Source organism: Coregonus lavaretus, assembly GCF_964263955.1.
Source record: "Coregonus lavaretus genome assembly, chromosome: 26".
Classification (NCBI taxonomy): Eukaryota; Metazoa; Chordata; class Actinopteri; order Salmoniformes; family Salmonidae; genus Coregonus; species Coregonus lavaretus.
Window position 1 is genome coordinate 3415680 of NC_140013.1, and position 13530 is coordinate 3429209.

Consider the following 13530-nt stretch of genomic DNA (forward strand, 5'->3'; position numbering starts at 1 on the left):
GATGTTCCAGTCTTTTATTTCCCCAATACAAAGTTCTAATCATTTATAGGTATGCAGAAGAGCTGCTTAAAAAATATAGACAGTAGATAGACAATGTACAATATCTACAAAAATAGCTAGAGTAAACAGACTACCAAAGGAAAACAGTTTTACATGTATAGCATCAGATGAATTTGATGCATTAAATGACATACAGTAGTTCCTTTACAACAGCCATTTTCTACAGATTCAACTGTACTGGCACATGGTCCAGAAGGAGGGCAGTGTGGTGTGCCCTAAATTACACTGCCCCGTCTCGACATACTGAACGACGTCCTTGTCTGGGTGTGTGTCAGGGTGGTCAGGTTCCCCTGGCTAATTCTCCTAGCTTCTGGCGGTGGGGCTGTACTGTCTTGCTGTGCCGTCGTCGTCGTCTTACTAAAAACAATCTTCAAGCCCAGCTGGGCCCTGAAGGCCTTACAGAAGATGAAGTAGATGAGTGGGTCCAGGCAGGCGTTGAGGACGGACAGCAGCACGGTCAGCTCCTTCAGGTAGTAGAAGGCCTGCTTCCAGACACACCTGTGCAAGAAGGGCTGGAGGAAGGCGTAGGGCAGGCGCACCAGGTGGTACGGCACGAAGCACACGCAGAACACGGCGACCAGAACTAGCATGTTTCTCTTGGAGCTGCTGAGTTTCCTGCTGGATCCACAGGATGGATGGTTCTGCTGGTTCAGCTGCACCTGCCGCAGCCTGCGGACGGTGGCCCAGTAGAGGAAGAGGAGGGAAAACAGAACGAAGAGGAAGATGGCGGCCGAGAAACTGTGGATGATCTTGTAGAGCAGTAGGAGCTGGGGGCTGTGGAGGGCGTCACAGCCCATGGTCCCGGGGATGGGATCGGTGCCCCAAGTGGTGAGGAGGGACACGGTCAGGTACGCAGATGATAAGGCTAGAAGGGTGACCCAGGTTGCCATGGAGATGTAGTGGGCAGCGCGCACCGTTTGCAGGGCGTGGGTCTCCAGAGGACGGACGATCTTCAGGTACCTGTAGGCAGTAGGATGGCTTAACAGTGGTGACAGGGATTGAGAACTGACTCATTACTGAGTCTTACTGATGTTCTATTCATGAACATGGCTACCAACCTGAATGGTGGAGGTGAAATGTGCACCTTTGAATGTGAAATGTGCAAAACAAACAATACATTTGAAGGGTAGCTAACACTGATGACACTCATACATCATCACAAGAAGACTATTCAACTTGAGTCACATATCCAAATCCAACAAGATTGCTTCTGTAGTTGTGTCACTGGACATGGTAAAGGCATTTGATAGGGTCAGCTGGTCTCTTCTCTTTGCAGTCCAAGAAAATTATGATTTTGGCCAAATTGTATTAATTTGATAAAGATTGTATATTCAACACCTACAGTATCTGTCGTAAACAATGGGAAAATGTCTCAACCATTTATGCTGGCTAGCAGGGGTGCTTGTATGAATTATTTCCACTGCTATCTCCCTCTTTATAGAGCCTCTTGCCTGTGCTGTCAGACAGAACAACCAAATCCATGGTATACAGGCTGACAGACACGGACACTTCAGTTATCAATAAATACCTGTTGGCTGCGATGTAGTCCATGAAGAGGATGCTGGCGTACATGTTGAGGTAGAAGGCAGTGGCTCCAAAGCTGCAGTAGACGTGGCGCATGAGGGCCGAGTTGTGGGTGGCGTAGTTGGCAATGCGGAGCGGCAGACACAGGCTGAGGAAGAAGTCTGCCGCAGCCAGATTCTGCAGATATACCGTCACGCTGGATTGGTGGCGCTGGGCTCGGCAGAAGTAGACCCGCACCGTGAAGCCATTGAGAACCAGGCCCATCAGGAAGACCAGCGAGTAGGTTACGGTGAAGAATGGGTAAGTGTAGACCTCCATCAAGTTGCAAGAGGCCGAACCGGAACCATTCCCCACAGTGTAGTTCATGGTCTGTACAGAGGATGTGTTGAAATAGCTGTCTGTTCCTCCCACTCCTTTCACTGGGTATGCAGCCTGGCTTCCATTTTGTACACAGGTTTATGCACATAGAGCAGAGTAAAGAGGAGTGATTTGTTGTTAGCTTGTCTCTCTAGTATTTGTTGTTTGAAATAATGTTGATCTGCAACACACAGTGTTCTCTCATCAAAGGATACAGACTGTGCTTGCTTTACATTTAAAACAACAGGTGTTCTTTTTAGAGAACTAACTCCTCAGACAATATCCCCCAAAAACCTCTAAAGTACCTGGGTCGTTCCACCAAATGAGCACCTTTTGAGGTTAAATAAAAAATATACTATATTAAGTGCCTATTAAGTGTCAAATAAAGTAACAGGGTTGACCGTAACAGGGTTGACGATTTCATCTTAAATCAGCCATTAATCCCTTGTGACAGGGGGAATGGAAGCTTGTTGTGTGCAACAGGGAGGGGCAATTGAATGCAAGCTTCACAAAACAATTTGAATTGTTAAAACATTTCTAGCCCGTTTATCTATGGGTAACAGGGTTGACGTGTTATGCTTGACGTGCGCAATTTTCCACCACAAAACACCACAAAATGGCCAAAAAGAGTAGAACCAGGTTTTTATAAAAATATTAATAGTTTCACCATATTAAAATCAGAGTTCAGTTCACGTAACAGGGTTGACCTTAAATTGAGGGACAGACATTTGAAGATTATTATTTATTTTATGTGATTAGTGATTCATCTAATCACATGAATTAAATAATAGTCTTTAGAAATTACTTTGTCAAAGCAACAATACAACTAGGGCTTTACAATGATGGTGAAAATTTGGAGAAAGTCTGGTTTAAGTGGGTAAAAATCTTCCTAGAAGTCACAGAGGGTGCACAGAGGGGCATGTCAAAATGATAAATTTTGGCACTTTAGCAAGTCTTTATTTATATACAAAATTTGATTTATTGAATTTTCCATGTGGTCTATATTTAAATTAATTAAAATATCAAAGGGACGCAAAAGTCTCTCTATTCGTGGAACGACCCTCCTATCTGTTATACGGATCCTCGAATATCAACTTTCTTCTGCCTCACTTCCTTGCAGCATCTTGTCAATCTACAACTATTAATTAATGATATTGGTTAAACTTTGTAGTAATAACTTTAATCAATAAATTATTATAAATGCTTAAGTAATGGTATACATTCGAATAAATGTTAAATGATGAAATACTAATTTATGAATAGACTGTAAACTATTTGTAAGTAGTTTATTCATGCTTATGCATAAAAGTAGTACTACCATGATATGTACAAATACCTTGGTGCATTAACTGACAGGGAAATAGATATGCTCATCTGCATTTCTCCACTATTACTCTCTTAAACTGTTACTTTAAAAAGAATCTATCACTAATTTGTTGCAGAATTATAAAGTTATCACTATGTAATAGAGAATGTTGTTGTGGATATATCTCTTACCTTTTTTTCTGTACAGACAAAGATATAGTATGTCAGCTGGACCGCCTGGTTAGATCAAAGTGTGTTCTCTATTCTCTACAACTTCCTTTTTCATAAGGAAGAACCTCACTGTATTTATATGCGGGAGTGTGAATGCTTATGAATGTGTGTGTGTGTTTGTGATATATGGTGAGAGAGAGTGAGAATGCGTGAATGCACGCGTGAGCCTTGTGTGCATACGTATGTGTGTGTGTGTGTGTGTGTGTGTGTGTGTGTGTGTGTGAGAGTGTATGTGTAAGAGAGACATAGAAGAAGAGAGCGCATGGAAATATTTTCTCTTGTCAAGAAACAGTGATGTGGTTATGGTTAAATAGGTCACCATTACTCAATACTATAACAGCAGGTCTCAGATATTTTTTTTAATCATTTTAGTCATTTAGCAGATGCTCTTATCCAGATAACAGATTTTTTATGATCCGCCCACCTTTTTGCATCTACTGTAGTTAAAGGCATTCATTTTAATCAAATCACATTCAATTGTATGTATTTTTTAATTGAACAAAACATACATTGCTACAGAATGTAGTAATGCCATGTAATTTGATGTCAACGCATATCAAATGAAGTATTTTGTTTTACTACAATGTAAAAACATTTTTTAATTTTTCATACTGGCCCCCCGTGAGAATCGAAAACACAACCCTGGCATTGCAAGCGCCAGATACTGCATTTGCAAGTCAAATCAAGAGGTCGCTTGTCAAATATGACAAACCGATGCTGGCACCAAGACCGCACACAACGAGCTGTATAAGGCCATAAGCAAACAAGAAAATGCTCATCCAGAACTGGCGCTCCTAGTGGCCGGGGTCTTTAATGCAGGGAAACTTAAATCCGTTTTACCTAATTTCTGCCAGCATTTCACATGGGCAACCAGAGGGAAAAAAAACTCTAGACCACCTTTACTCCACATACAGAGGCGCATACAAAGCTCTCCCTCGCCCTCCATTTGGCAAATCTGACCATAATTCAATCCTCCTGATTCCTGCTTACAAGAAAAACCTAAAGCAGGAGGTACCAGTGATTGACTGGTACCTCCTGCTGGAATATGTTCCGGGATTCATCCAATGGCATTGAGGAGTATACGACTTCAGTCACCGGCTTCATCAATAAGTGCATCGACGATGTCGTCCCCACAGTGACCATACGTACATTTCCCAACCAGAAGCCATGGATTACAGGCAACATCCGCACCGAGCTAAAGGATAGAGCTGCCGTTTTCAAGGAGCGGGACACTAATCCGGATGCTTAAAAGAAATCCCGCTATGCTCTCAGACGAACCATCAAACAGGCAAAGCGTCAATACAGGACTAAGATTGAATCCTACTACACCGACTACAAAGGGAAACCAAGCCACGACTTGCTCAGTGACCCGATCCTACCAGACAAACTAAATGCCTTTCATGCACGCTTTGAGGCAAGCTATACTGAAGCATGCATGAGAGCACCAGCTGTTCCAGATGACTGTGTGATCACGCTCTCCATAGCTGATGTGAACAAGACCTTTAAACAGGTCAACATTCACAAGGCCGCGGGGCCAGACGGATTACCAGGACGTGTCCTCAAAGCATGCGCGGACCAACTGGAAAGTGTCTTCACTGACATTTTCAACCTCTCCCTGACCGAGTCTGGAATACCTACATGTTTCAAACAGACCACCATAGTCCCTGTGCCCAAGAAAGCGAAGGTAACCTGCCTAAATGATTACCGCCCCGTAGCCCTCACGTCGGTAGACATGAAGTGCTTTGAAAGGCTGGTCATGGCTCACATCAACACCATCATGCCGGAAACCATAGACCCACTCCAATTCGCATACCGCCCCAACAGATCCACAGATGACGCAATCTTAATCGCACTCCACACTGCCCTTTCCCACCTGGACAAAAGGAACACCTATGTGAGAATGCTGTTAATTGACTACAGCTCAGCGTTCAACACCATAGTGCCCACAAAGCTCATCACTAAGTTAAGGACCCTGGGACTAAACACCTTCCTCTGCAACTGGATGCTGGACTTCATGACAGGTGGTAAGGGTAGGCAACAACACATCTGCCACGCTGATCCTCAACACTGGGGCCCCTCAGGGGTGCGTGCTTATTCCCCTCCTGTACTCCCTGTTCACCCACAACTGCGTGGCCAAGCACGACTCCAACACCATCATTAAGTTTGCTGACGACACAACAGTGGTAGGCCTGATCACCAACAACGATGGGACAGCCTATAGGGAGGAGGTCAGAGACCTGGCAGTGTTGTGCCAGGACAACAACCTCTCCCTCAATGTGAGCAAGACAAAGGAGCTGATCGTGGACTATAGGAAAAGGAGGGCCGAACAGGCCCCTATTAACAGCGATGGGGCTGAAGTGGAGCGGGTCGAGAGTTTCAAGTTCCTTGGTGTCCACATCACCAACGAACTATCATGGTCCAAACACACCAAGACTGTTGTGAAGAGGGCACGACAACACCTTTCCCCCCTCAGGAGACTGAAAAGATTTGGCATGGGTCCAAAGAGCCTCAAAGCGTTCTACAGCTCTACCATCGAGAGCATCCTGACTGTATCAGGATCACATCTTCTTCTTATATCACAGTTTTTTATTCAACATTTGGAACCACAATAACCAGTATGTTGTTGAAATGTGAGTGGCCATGTCAGTTCCGGCACCACAACCATGAAATGAGGGGCGCTGCCCGTCAGAGCCCTATGGAGGAGTTGGTGGCTGCCTGGTACTCTGGAATGCTGTTGTTCTGGCCTCTAGTTTCCTGAAACATAATCTGTTCTAGACATTCCTCCTCCAGCCATGCAAATGTAGCTCTATCTATTACAACCACAGAGGAGATGTATCTCTGTGTGTGTGTGTGTGTGTGTTTGTGTGTGCGCATGCACACTCTTGCATGCACACTCTTGAGTACGCTACCCCCATGTGGGGATTAAACAAATTTTCCACTGGCATTTCTTCTCTTTTTTTTTTTTGCTGCAAAATATCCACATATTATATATATAATACAGTACTGTTCTCTGGTATGAGTCATAAAACCATTCTGTTCTCTGGTTTGAGTGACAACAATATACTGTATCATCATATGATACAGTGCATTCGGATAGTATACAGACCCCTTGACTATTTTCCACATTTTGTTACGTTAGAGCCTTATTCTAAAATGGATTAAATCGTTTTTTCCCCTCATCAAGCTACACACAATTCCCTATAATGACAAAGCAAAAACAGTATTATTTTTATTATTATTAAAAAGAAAAAAGGGAAATATCACATTTACATAAGTATTCAGACCCTTTACTCAGTACTTTGTTGAAGCACCTTTGGCAGTGAATACAGCCTTGAGTCTTCTTGGGTGTGACGCTACAAGCTTGGCACACCTGTATTTGGGGAGTTTCTCCCATTCGTCTCTGCAGATCCTCTCAAGCTCTGTCAGGTTGGATGGGGAGTGTCGCTGCACAGCTATTTTCAGGTCTTTCCAGAGATGTTTGATCGGGTTCAAGCCCTTGCTCTGGCTGGGCCACACAAAAACATTCAGAGACTTTTCCCGAAGCCACTCCTGCATTGTCTTGGCTGTGTGCTTAGGGTGGTTGTCCTGTTGGAAGGTGAACCTTCGCCCCAGTCTGAGGTCCTGAGCACTCTGGAGCAGGTTTTCATCAAGGATCTCTCTGTACTTTGCTCCGTTCATTTTTCCCTCGATCCTAACTAGTCTCCCAGTTCCTGCCAATGAAAAACATGCCCACAGCATGATGCTGCCACCACCATGCTTCACCGTAGGGATGGTATTGGCCAAGTGATGAGCGGTGCCAGGTTTCCTCCAGACGTGACGCTTGGCATTCAGGCCAAAGAGTTCAATCTTGGTTTCATCAGACCAAAGAATCTTGTTTCTCATGGTCTGAGAGTCTTTAGGTGCCTTTTGGAAAACTCCAAGCGGGCTGTCATGTGTCTTTTACTGAGGAGTGGCTTCCGTCTGGCCACTCTACCATAAAGGCCTGATTGGTGGAGTGCTGCAGAGATGGTTGTTGTTCTGGAAGGTTCTCCCATCTCCACAGAAGAACTCTAGAGCTCTGTCAGAGTGACCATCAGGTTCTTGGTCACCTCCCTGACCAAGGCCCTTCTCCCCCGATTGCTCAGTTTGGCTGGGCGGCCAAAGGTCTTGGTGGTTCCAAACATCTTCCATTTAAGAATGATGGAGTTCTTGGGGACCTTCAATGCTACAGAAATGTTTTGGTACCCTTCCCCAGATCTGTGCCTCGACACAATCCTGTCTCAGAGCTCTACGGACAATTCATTCGACCTCATGGCTTGGTTTTTGCTCTGACATGCAACTGTGAACTCTGGGACCTTATATAGACAGGTGTGTGCCTTTCCAAATCATATATAATCAATTTAATTTACCACAGGTGGACTCCAATCAAGTTGTAGAAACATCTCAAGGATGATCAATGGAAACAGGATGCACCAGAGCTCAATTTAGAGTCTCATAGCAAATACAGTGGGGAAAAAAAGTATTTAGTCAGCCACCAATTGTGCAAGTTCTCCCACTTAAAAAGATGAGAGAGGCCTGTAATTTTCATCATAGGTACACGTCAACTATGACAGACAAATTGAGATTTTTTTCCTCCAGAAAATCACATTGTAGGATTTTTAATGAATTTATTTGCAAATTATGGTGGAAAATAAGTATTTGGTCACCTACAAACAAGCAAGATTTCTGGCTCTCACAGACCTGTAACTTCTTCTTTAAGAGGCTCCTCTGTCCTCCACTCGTTACCTGTATTAATGGCACCTGTTTGAACTTGTTATCAGTATAAAAGACACCTGTCCACAACCTCAAACAGTCACACTCCAAACTCCACTATGGCCAAGACCAAAGAGCTGTCAAAGGACACCAGAAACAAAATTGTAGACCTGCACCAGGCTGGGAAGACTGAATCTGCAATAGGTAAGCAGCTTGGTTTGAAGAAATCAACTGTGGGAGCAATTATTAGGAAATGGAAGACATACAAGACCACTGATAATCTCCCTAGATCTGGGGCTCCACGCAAGATCTCACCCCGTGGGGTCAAAATGATCACAAGAACGGTGAGCAAAAATCCCAGAACCACACGGGGGGACCTAGTGAATGACCTGCAGAGAGCTGGGACCAAAGTATAATATAATAATATAATATGCCATTTAGCAGACGCTTTTATCCAAAGCGACTTACAGTCATGCGTGCATACATTTTTGGGGCCATGTAAAGTAACAAAGCCTACCATCAGTAACACACTACTCCGCCAGGGACTCAAATCCTGCAGTGCCAGACGTGTCCCCCTGCTTAAGCCAGTACATGTCCAGGCCCGTCTGAAGTTTGCTAGAGTGCATTTGGATGATCCAGAAGAGGATTGGGAGAATGTCATATGGTCAGATGAAACCAAAATAGAACCATACCTACTGTGAAGCATGGGGGTGGAAACATCATGCTTTGGGGCTGTTTTTCTGCAAAGGGACCAGCACGACTGATCCGTGTAAAGGAAAGAATGAATGGGGCCATGTATCGTGAGATTTTGAGTGAAAACCTCCTTCCATCAGCAAGGGCATTGAAGATGAAACGTGGCTGGGTTTTTCAGCATGACAATGATCCCAAACACACCGCCCGGGCAACGAAGGAGTGGCTTCGTAAGAAGCATTTCAAGGTCCTGGAGTGGCCTAGCCAGTCTCCAGATCTCAACCCCATAGAAAATCTTTGGAGGGAGTTGAAAGTCTGTGTTGCCCAGCGACAGCCCCAAAACATCACTGCTCTAGAGGAGATCTGCATGGAGGAATGGGCCAAAATACCAGCAACAGTGTGTGAAAACCTTGTGAAGACTTACAGAAAACGTTTGACCTGTGTCATTGCCAACAAAGGGTATATAACAAAGTATTGAGAAACTTTTGTTATTGACCAAATCCTTTTTTTCATCATAATTTGCAAATCAATTCATTAAAAATCCTACAATGTGATTTTCTGGATTTTATTTTCTCATTTTGTCTGTCATAGTTGACGTGTACCTATGATGAAAATTACAGGCCTCTCTCATCTTTTAAGTGGGAGAACTTGCACAATTGGTGGCTGACTAAATACTTTTTTTCCCCACTGTACATTTGCAAACATTTTTAAAAACCTGTTTTCGCTTTCGTCATTATGGGGTATTTTGTGTAGATTGCTGAGGATTAATTTTTTAATCCATTTTAGAATAAGGCTGTAATGTGACAAAATGTGGAAAAAGTCAAGGGGTCTGAATACTTTCCGAAGGCACTGTAATACTGTACGCTTTCTTGAATTTGTTCTGTATTTGGGGACTGTGAAAAGACCTCAGGTGGCATGTCTGGTGGGGTAAGTGTGTGTGTCAGAGCTGTGTGTAAGTTGACTAAGCAAACAATTTGGGATTTTCAACACATGAACGTTTCTTATAAAAAGAAGAAGTGATGCAGTCAGTCTCTCCTCAACTCTTAGCCAAGAGAGACTGGCATGCATAGTATTTATATCAGCCCTCTGATTACAATGAAGAGCAAGATGTGCCGCTCTGTTCTGGGCCAGCTGCAGCTTAACTAAGTTTTTCCTTGCAGCACTCGACCACACGACTGGACAATAATCAAGATAAGATCAAACTAGAGCCTGCAGGACTTGCTTTTTGGAGTGTGGTGTCAAAAAAGCAGAGCATCTCTTTATTACGGACAGACCTCTCCCCATCGTTACAACCATTGAATCTATCTTTTTTTGACCATGATAGTTTACAATCTAAGGTAACACCAATTAATTTAGTCTCCTCAACTTGTTCAACAGCCACACCATTCATTACCAGATTAAGTCTAGAATTTAGGGAATGATTTGTACCAAATACAATGCTCTTAGTTCTAGAGATGTTCAGGACCAGTTTATTACTGGCCACCCATTCCAAAACAGACTGCAACTATAAGTGTTTCAGTGACTTCATTAGCAGTGGTTGCTGATGTGTATATGGTTGAATCATCAGCATACATGGACACACATGCTTTGTTTAATGCCAATGGCAGGTCATTGGTAAAAATAGAAAAGAGTAGAGGGCCTAGAGAGCTGCCCTGCGGTACACCACACTTTACATGTTTGACATTAGAGAAGCTTCCATTAAAGAAAACACTTTGAGTTCTATTAGATAGATAGCTCTGAATCCACGATATGGCAGAGGTTGAAAAACCATAACACATACAGTACCAGTCAAATGTTTGACACATACAGTGAGGGAAAAAAGTATTTGATCCCCTGCTGATTTTGTACGCTTGCCCACTGACAAAGACATGATCAGTCTATAATTTTAATGGTAGGTTTATTTGAACAGTGAGAGACAGAATAACAACAAAAACATCCAGAAAAACGCATGTCAAAAATGTTATAAATTGATTTGCATTTTAATGAGGGAAATAAGTATTTGACCCCTCTGCAAAACATGACTTAGTACTTGGTGGCAAAACCCTTGTTGGCAATCACAGAGGTCAGACGTTTCTTGTAGTTGGGCACCAGGTTTGCACACATCTCAGGAGGGATTTTGTCCCACTCCTCTTTGCAGATCTTCTCCAAGTCATTAAGGTTTCAAGGCTGACGTTTGGCAACTCGAAACTTCAGCTCCCTCCACAGAATTTCTATGGGATTAAGGTCTGGAGACTGGCTAGGCCACTCCAGGACCTTAATGTGCTTCTTCTTGAGCCACTCCTTTGTTGCCTTGGCTGTGTGTTTTGGGTCATTGTCATGCTGGAATACCCATCCACGACCCATTTTCAATGCCCTGGCTGAGGGAAGGAGGTTCTCACCCAAGATTTGACCGTACATGGCCCCGTCCATCGTCCCTTTGATGCGGTGAAGTTGTCCTGTCCCCTTAGCAGAAAAACACCCCCAAAGCATAATGTTTCCACCTCCATGTTTGATGGTGGGGATGGTGTTCTTGGGGTCATAGGCAGCATTCCTCCTCCAAACACGGCAAGTTGAGTTGATGCCAAAGAACTCCATTTTGGTCTCATCTGACCACAACACTTTCACCCAGTTCTCCTCTGAATCATTCAGATGTTCATTGGAAAACTTCAGATGGGCATGTATATGTGCTTTCTTGAGCAGGGGGACCTTGCGGGCGCTGCAGGATTTCAGTCCTTCACGGCGTAGTGTGTTACCAATTGTTTTCTTGGTGACTATGGTCCCAGCTGCCTTGAGATCATTGACAAGATCCTCCCGTGTAGTTCTGGGCTGATTCCTCACCGTTCTCATGATCATTGCAACTCCACGAGGTGAGATCTTGCATGGAGCCCCAGGCCGAGGGAGATTGACAGTTCTTTTGTGTTTCTTCCATTTGTGAATAATCGCACCAACTGTTGTCACCTTCTCACCAAGCTGCTTGGCAATGGTCTTGTAGCCCATTCCAGCCTTGTGTAGGTCTACAATCTTGTCCCTGACATCCTTGGAGAGCTCTTTGGTCTTGGCCATGGTGGAGAGTTTGGAATCTGATTGATTGATTGCTTCTGTGGACAGGTGTCTTTTATACAGGTAACAAGCTGAGATTAGGAGCCCTCCCTTTAAGAGTGTGCTCCTAATCTCAGCTCGTTACCTGTATAAAAGACACCTGGGAGCCAGAAATCTTTCTGATTGAGAGGGGGTCAAATACTTATTTCCCTCATTATATTTCAATTCATAACATTTTTGACATGCGTTTTTCTGGATGTTTTTGTTGTTATTCTGTCTCTCACTGTTCAAATAAACCTACCATTAAAATTATAGACTGATCATTTCTTTGTCAGTGGGCAAACGTACAAAATCAGCAGGGGATCAAATACTTTCTTCCCTCACTGTATACTAATTCAAGGGTTTTTCTTTATTTTGACTATTTTCTACATTGTAGAATAATAGTGAAGTCATAAAAACAGTGAAATAGCACATATGGAATCATATAATAACCAAAAAAGTGTTAAACAAATAAAAATATATTTTATATTTGAGATTCTTCAAATAGCCACCATTTGCTTTGATGACAGCTTTGCACACTCTTGGCATTCTCTCAACAAGCTTCACCTGGAATGCTTTTCCAAAAGTCTTGAAGGAGTTCCCACATATGCTGAGCACTTGTTGGCTGCTTTTCCTTCACTCTGCCCTCCGACTCATCCCAAACCATCTCAATTGGGTTGAGGTCGGGGGATTGTTGAGGCCAGGTCATCTGATACAGCACTCCATCACTCTCCTTTCTTGGTAAAATAGCCCTTACCCAGCCTGGAGGTGTGTTTGGTCATTGTCCTGTTGAAATGCCCAAACCAGATGGGAAGGCGTATCGCTGCAGAATGCTGTGGTAGCCATTATGGTTAAGTTTGCCTTGAATTCTAAATAAATCACAGACAGTGTCACCAACAAAGCACCATAGCACCTCCTTCTCAGTGCTTTACGGTGGGAACTACACATGCGGAGAGAATCCTTTCACCCACACCGCATCTCACAAAGACACGGCGGTTGGAACCAAAACTATGCTTCTCCTTTATTTAACCAGGTAAGCCAGTTGAGAACAAGTTCTCATTTACAACTGCGACCTGGCCAAGATAAAGTCTATTGTCCATTGCTCATGTTTCTTGGCCCAAGCAGGTCTCTTCTTCTTATTGGTGTCCTTTTAGTAGTTGTTTCTTTGCAGCAATTCGACCATGAAGGCCTGATTCACACAGTCCCCTCTGAACAGTTGATGTTGAGATGTGTCTGTTACTTGAACATTGTGAAGCATTTGGGCTGCAATTTCTGAGGCTAGTAACTCTAATGAACTTATCCTCTGCAGCAGAGGTAACTCTGAGTCTTCCATTCCTGTGGCGGTCCTCATGAGAGCCAGTTTCATCATAGCGCTTGATGGTTTTTGCGACAGCACTTGAAGAAACTTTCAAATTCTTGAAATGTGTTGACCTACCTTCATGTCTTAAAGTAATGATGGGACTGCCGTTTCTCTTTGCTTATTTGAGCTGTTCTTGCCATAATATGGACTTGGTCTTTTACCAAATAGGGCTATCTTCTGTATACCTTGTCACAACACAACTGATTGGCTCAAAT

The 13530-nt window shown here is 43.6% G+C and overlaps 1 protein-coding gene across 1 annotated transcript; it reads right to left on the minus strand.

Annotated features, from left to right (window-relative positions):
- On the minus strand, positions 1-2014 carry gpr206 (P2Y purinoceptor 14). The gene is made up of 2 exons (XM_084142838.1): positions 1589-2014; positions 1-1020 (listed from the first exon to the last, which is right to left on the minus strand). The coding sequence occupies exons 1-2, from the start codon at positions 1948-1950 to the stop codon at positions 276-278; spliced, it is 1107 nt and encodes a 368-aa protein (XP_083998964.1). The 5' UTR covers positions 1951-2014; the 3' UTR covers positions 1-275.
- Between the last annotated feature and the right edge of the window lie 11516 nt (positions 2015-13530).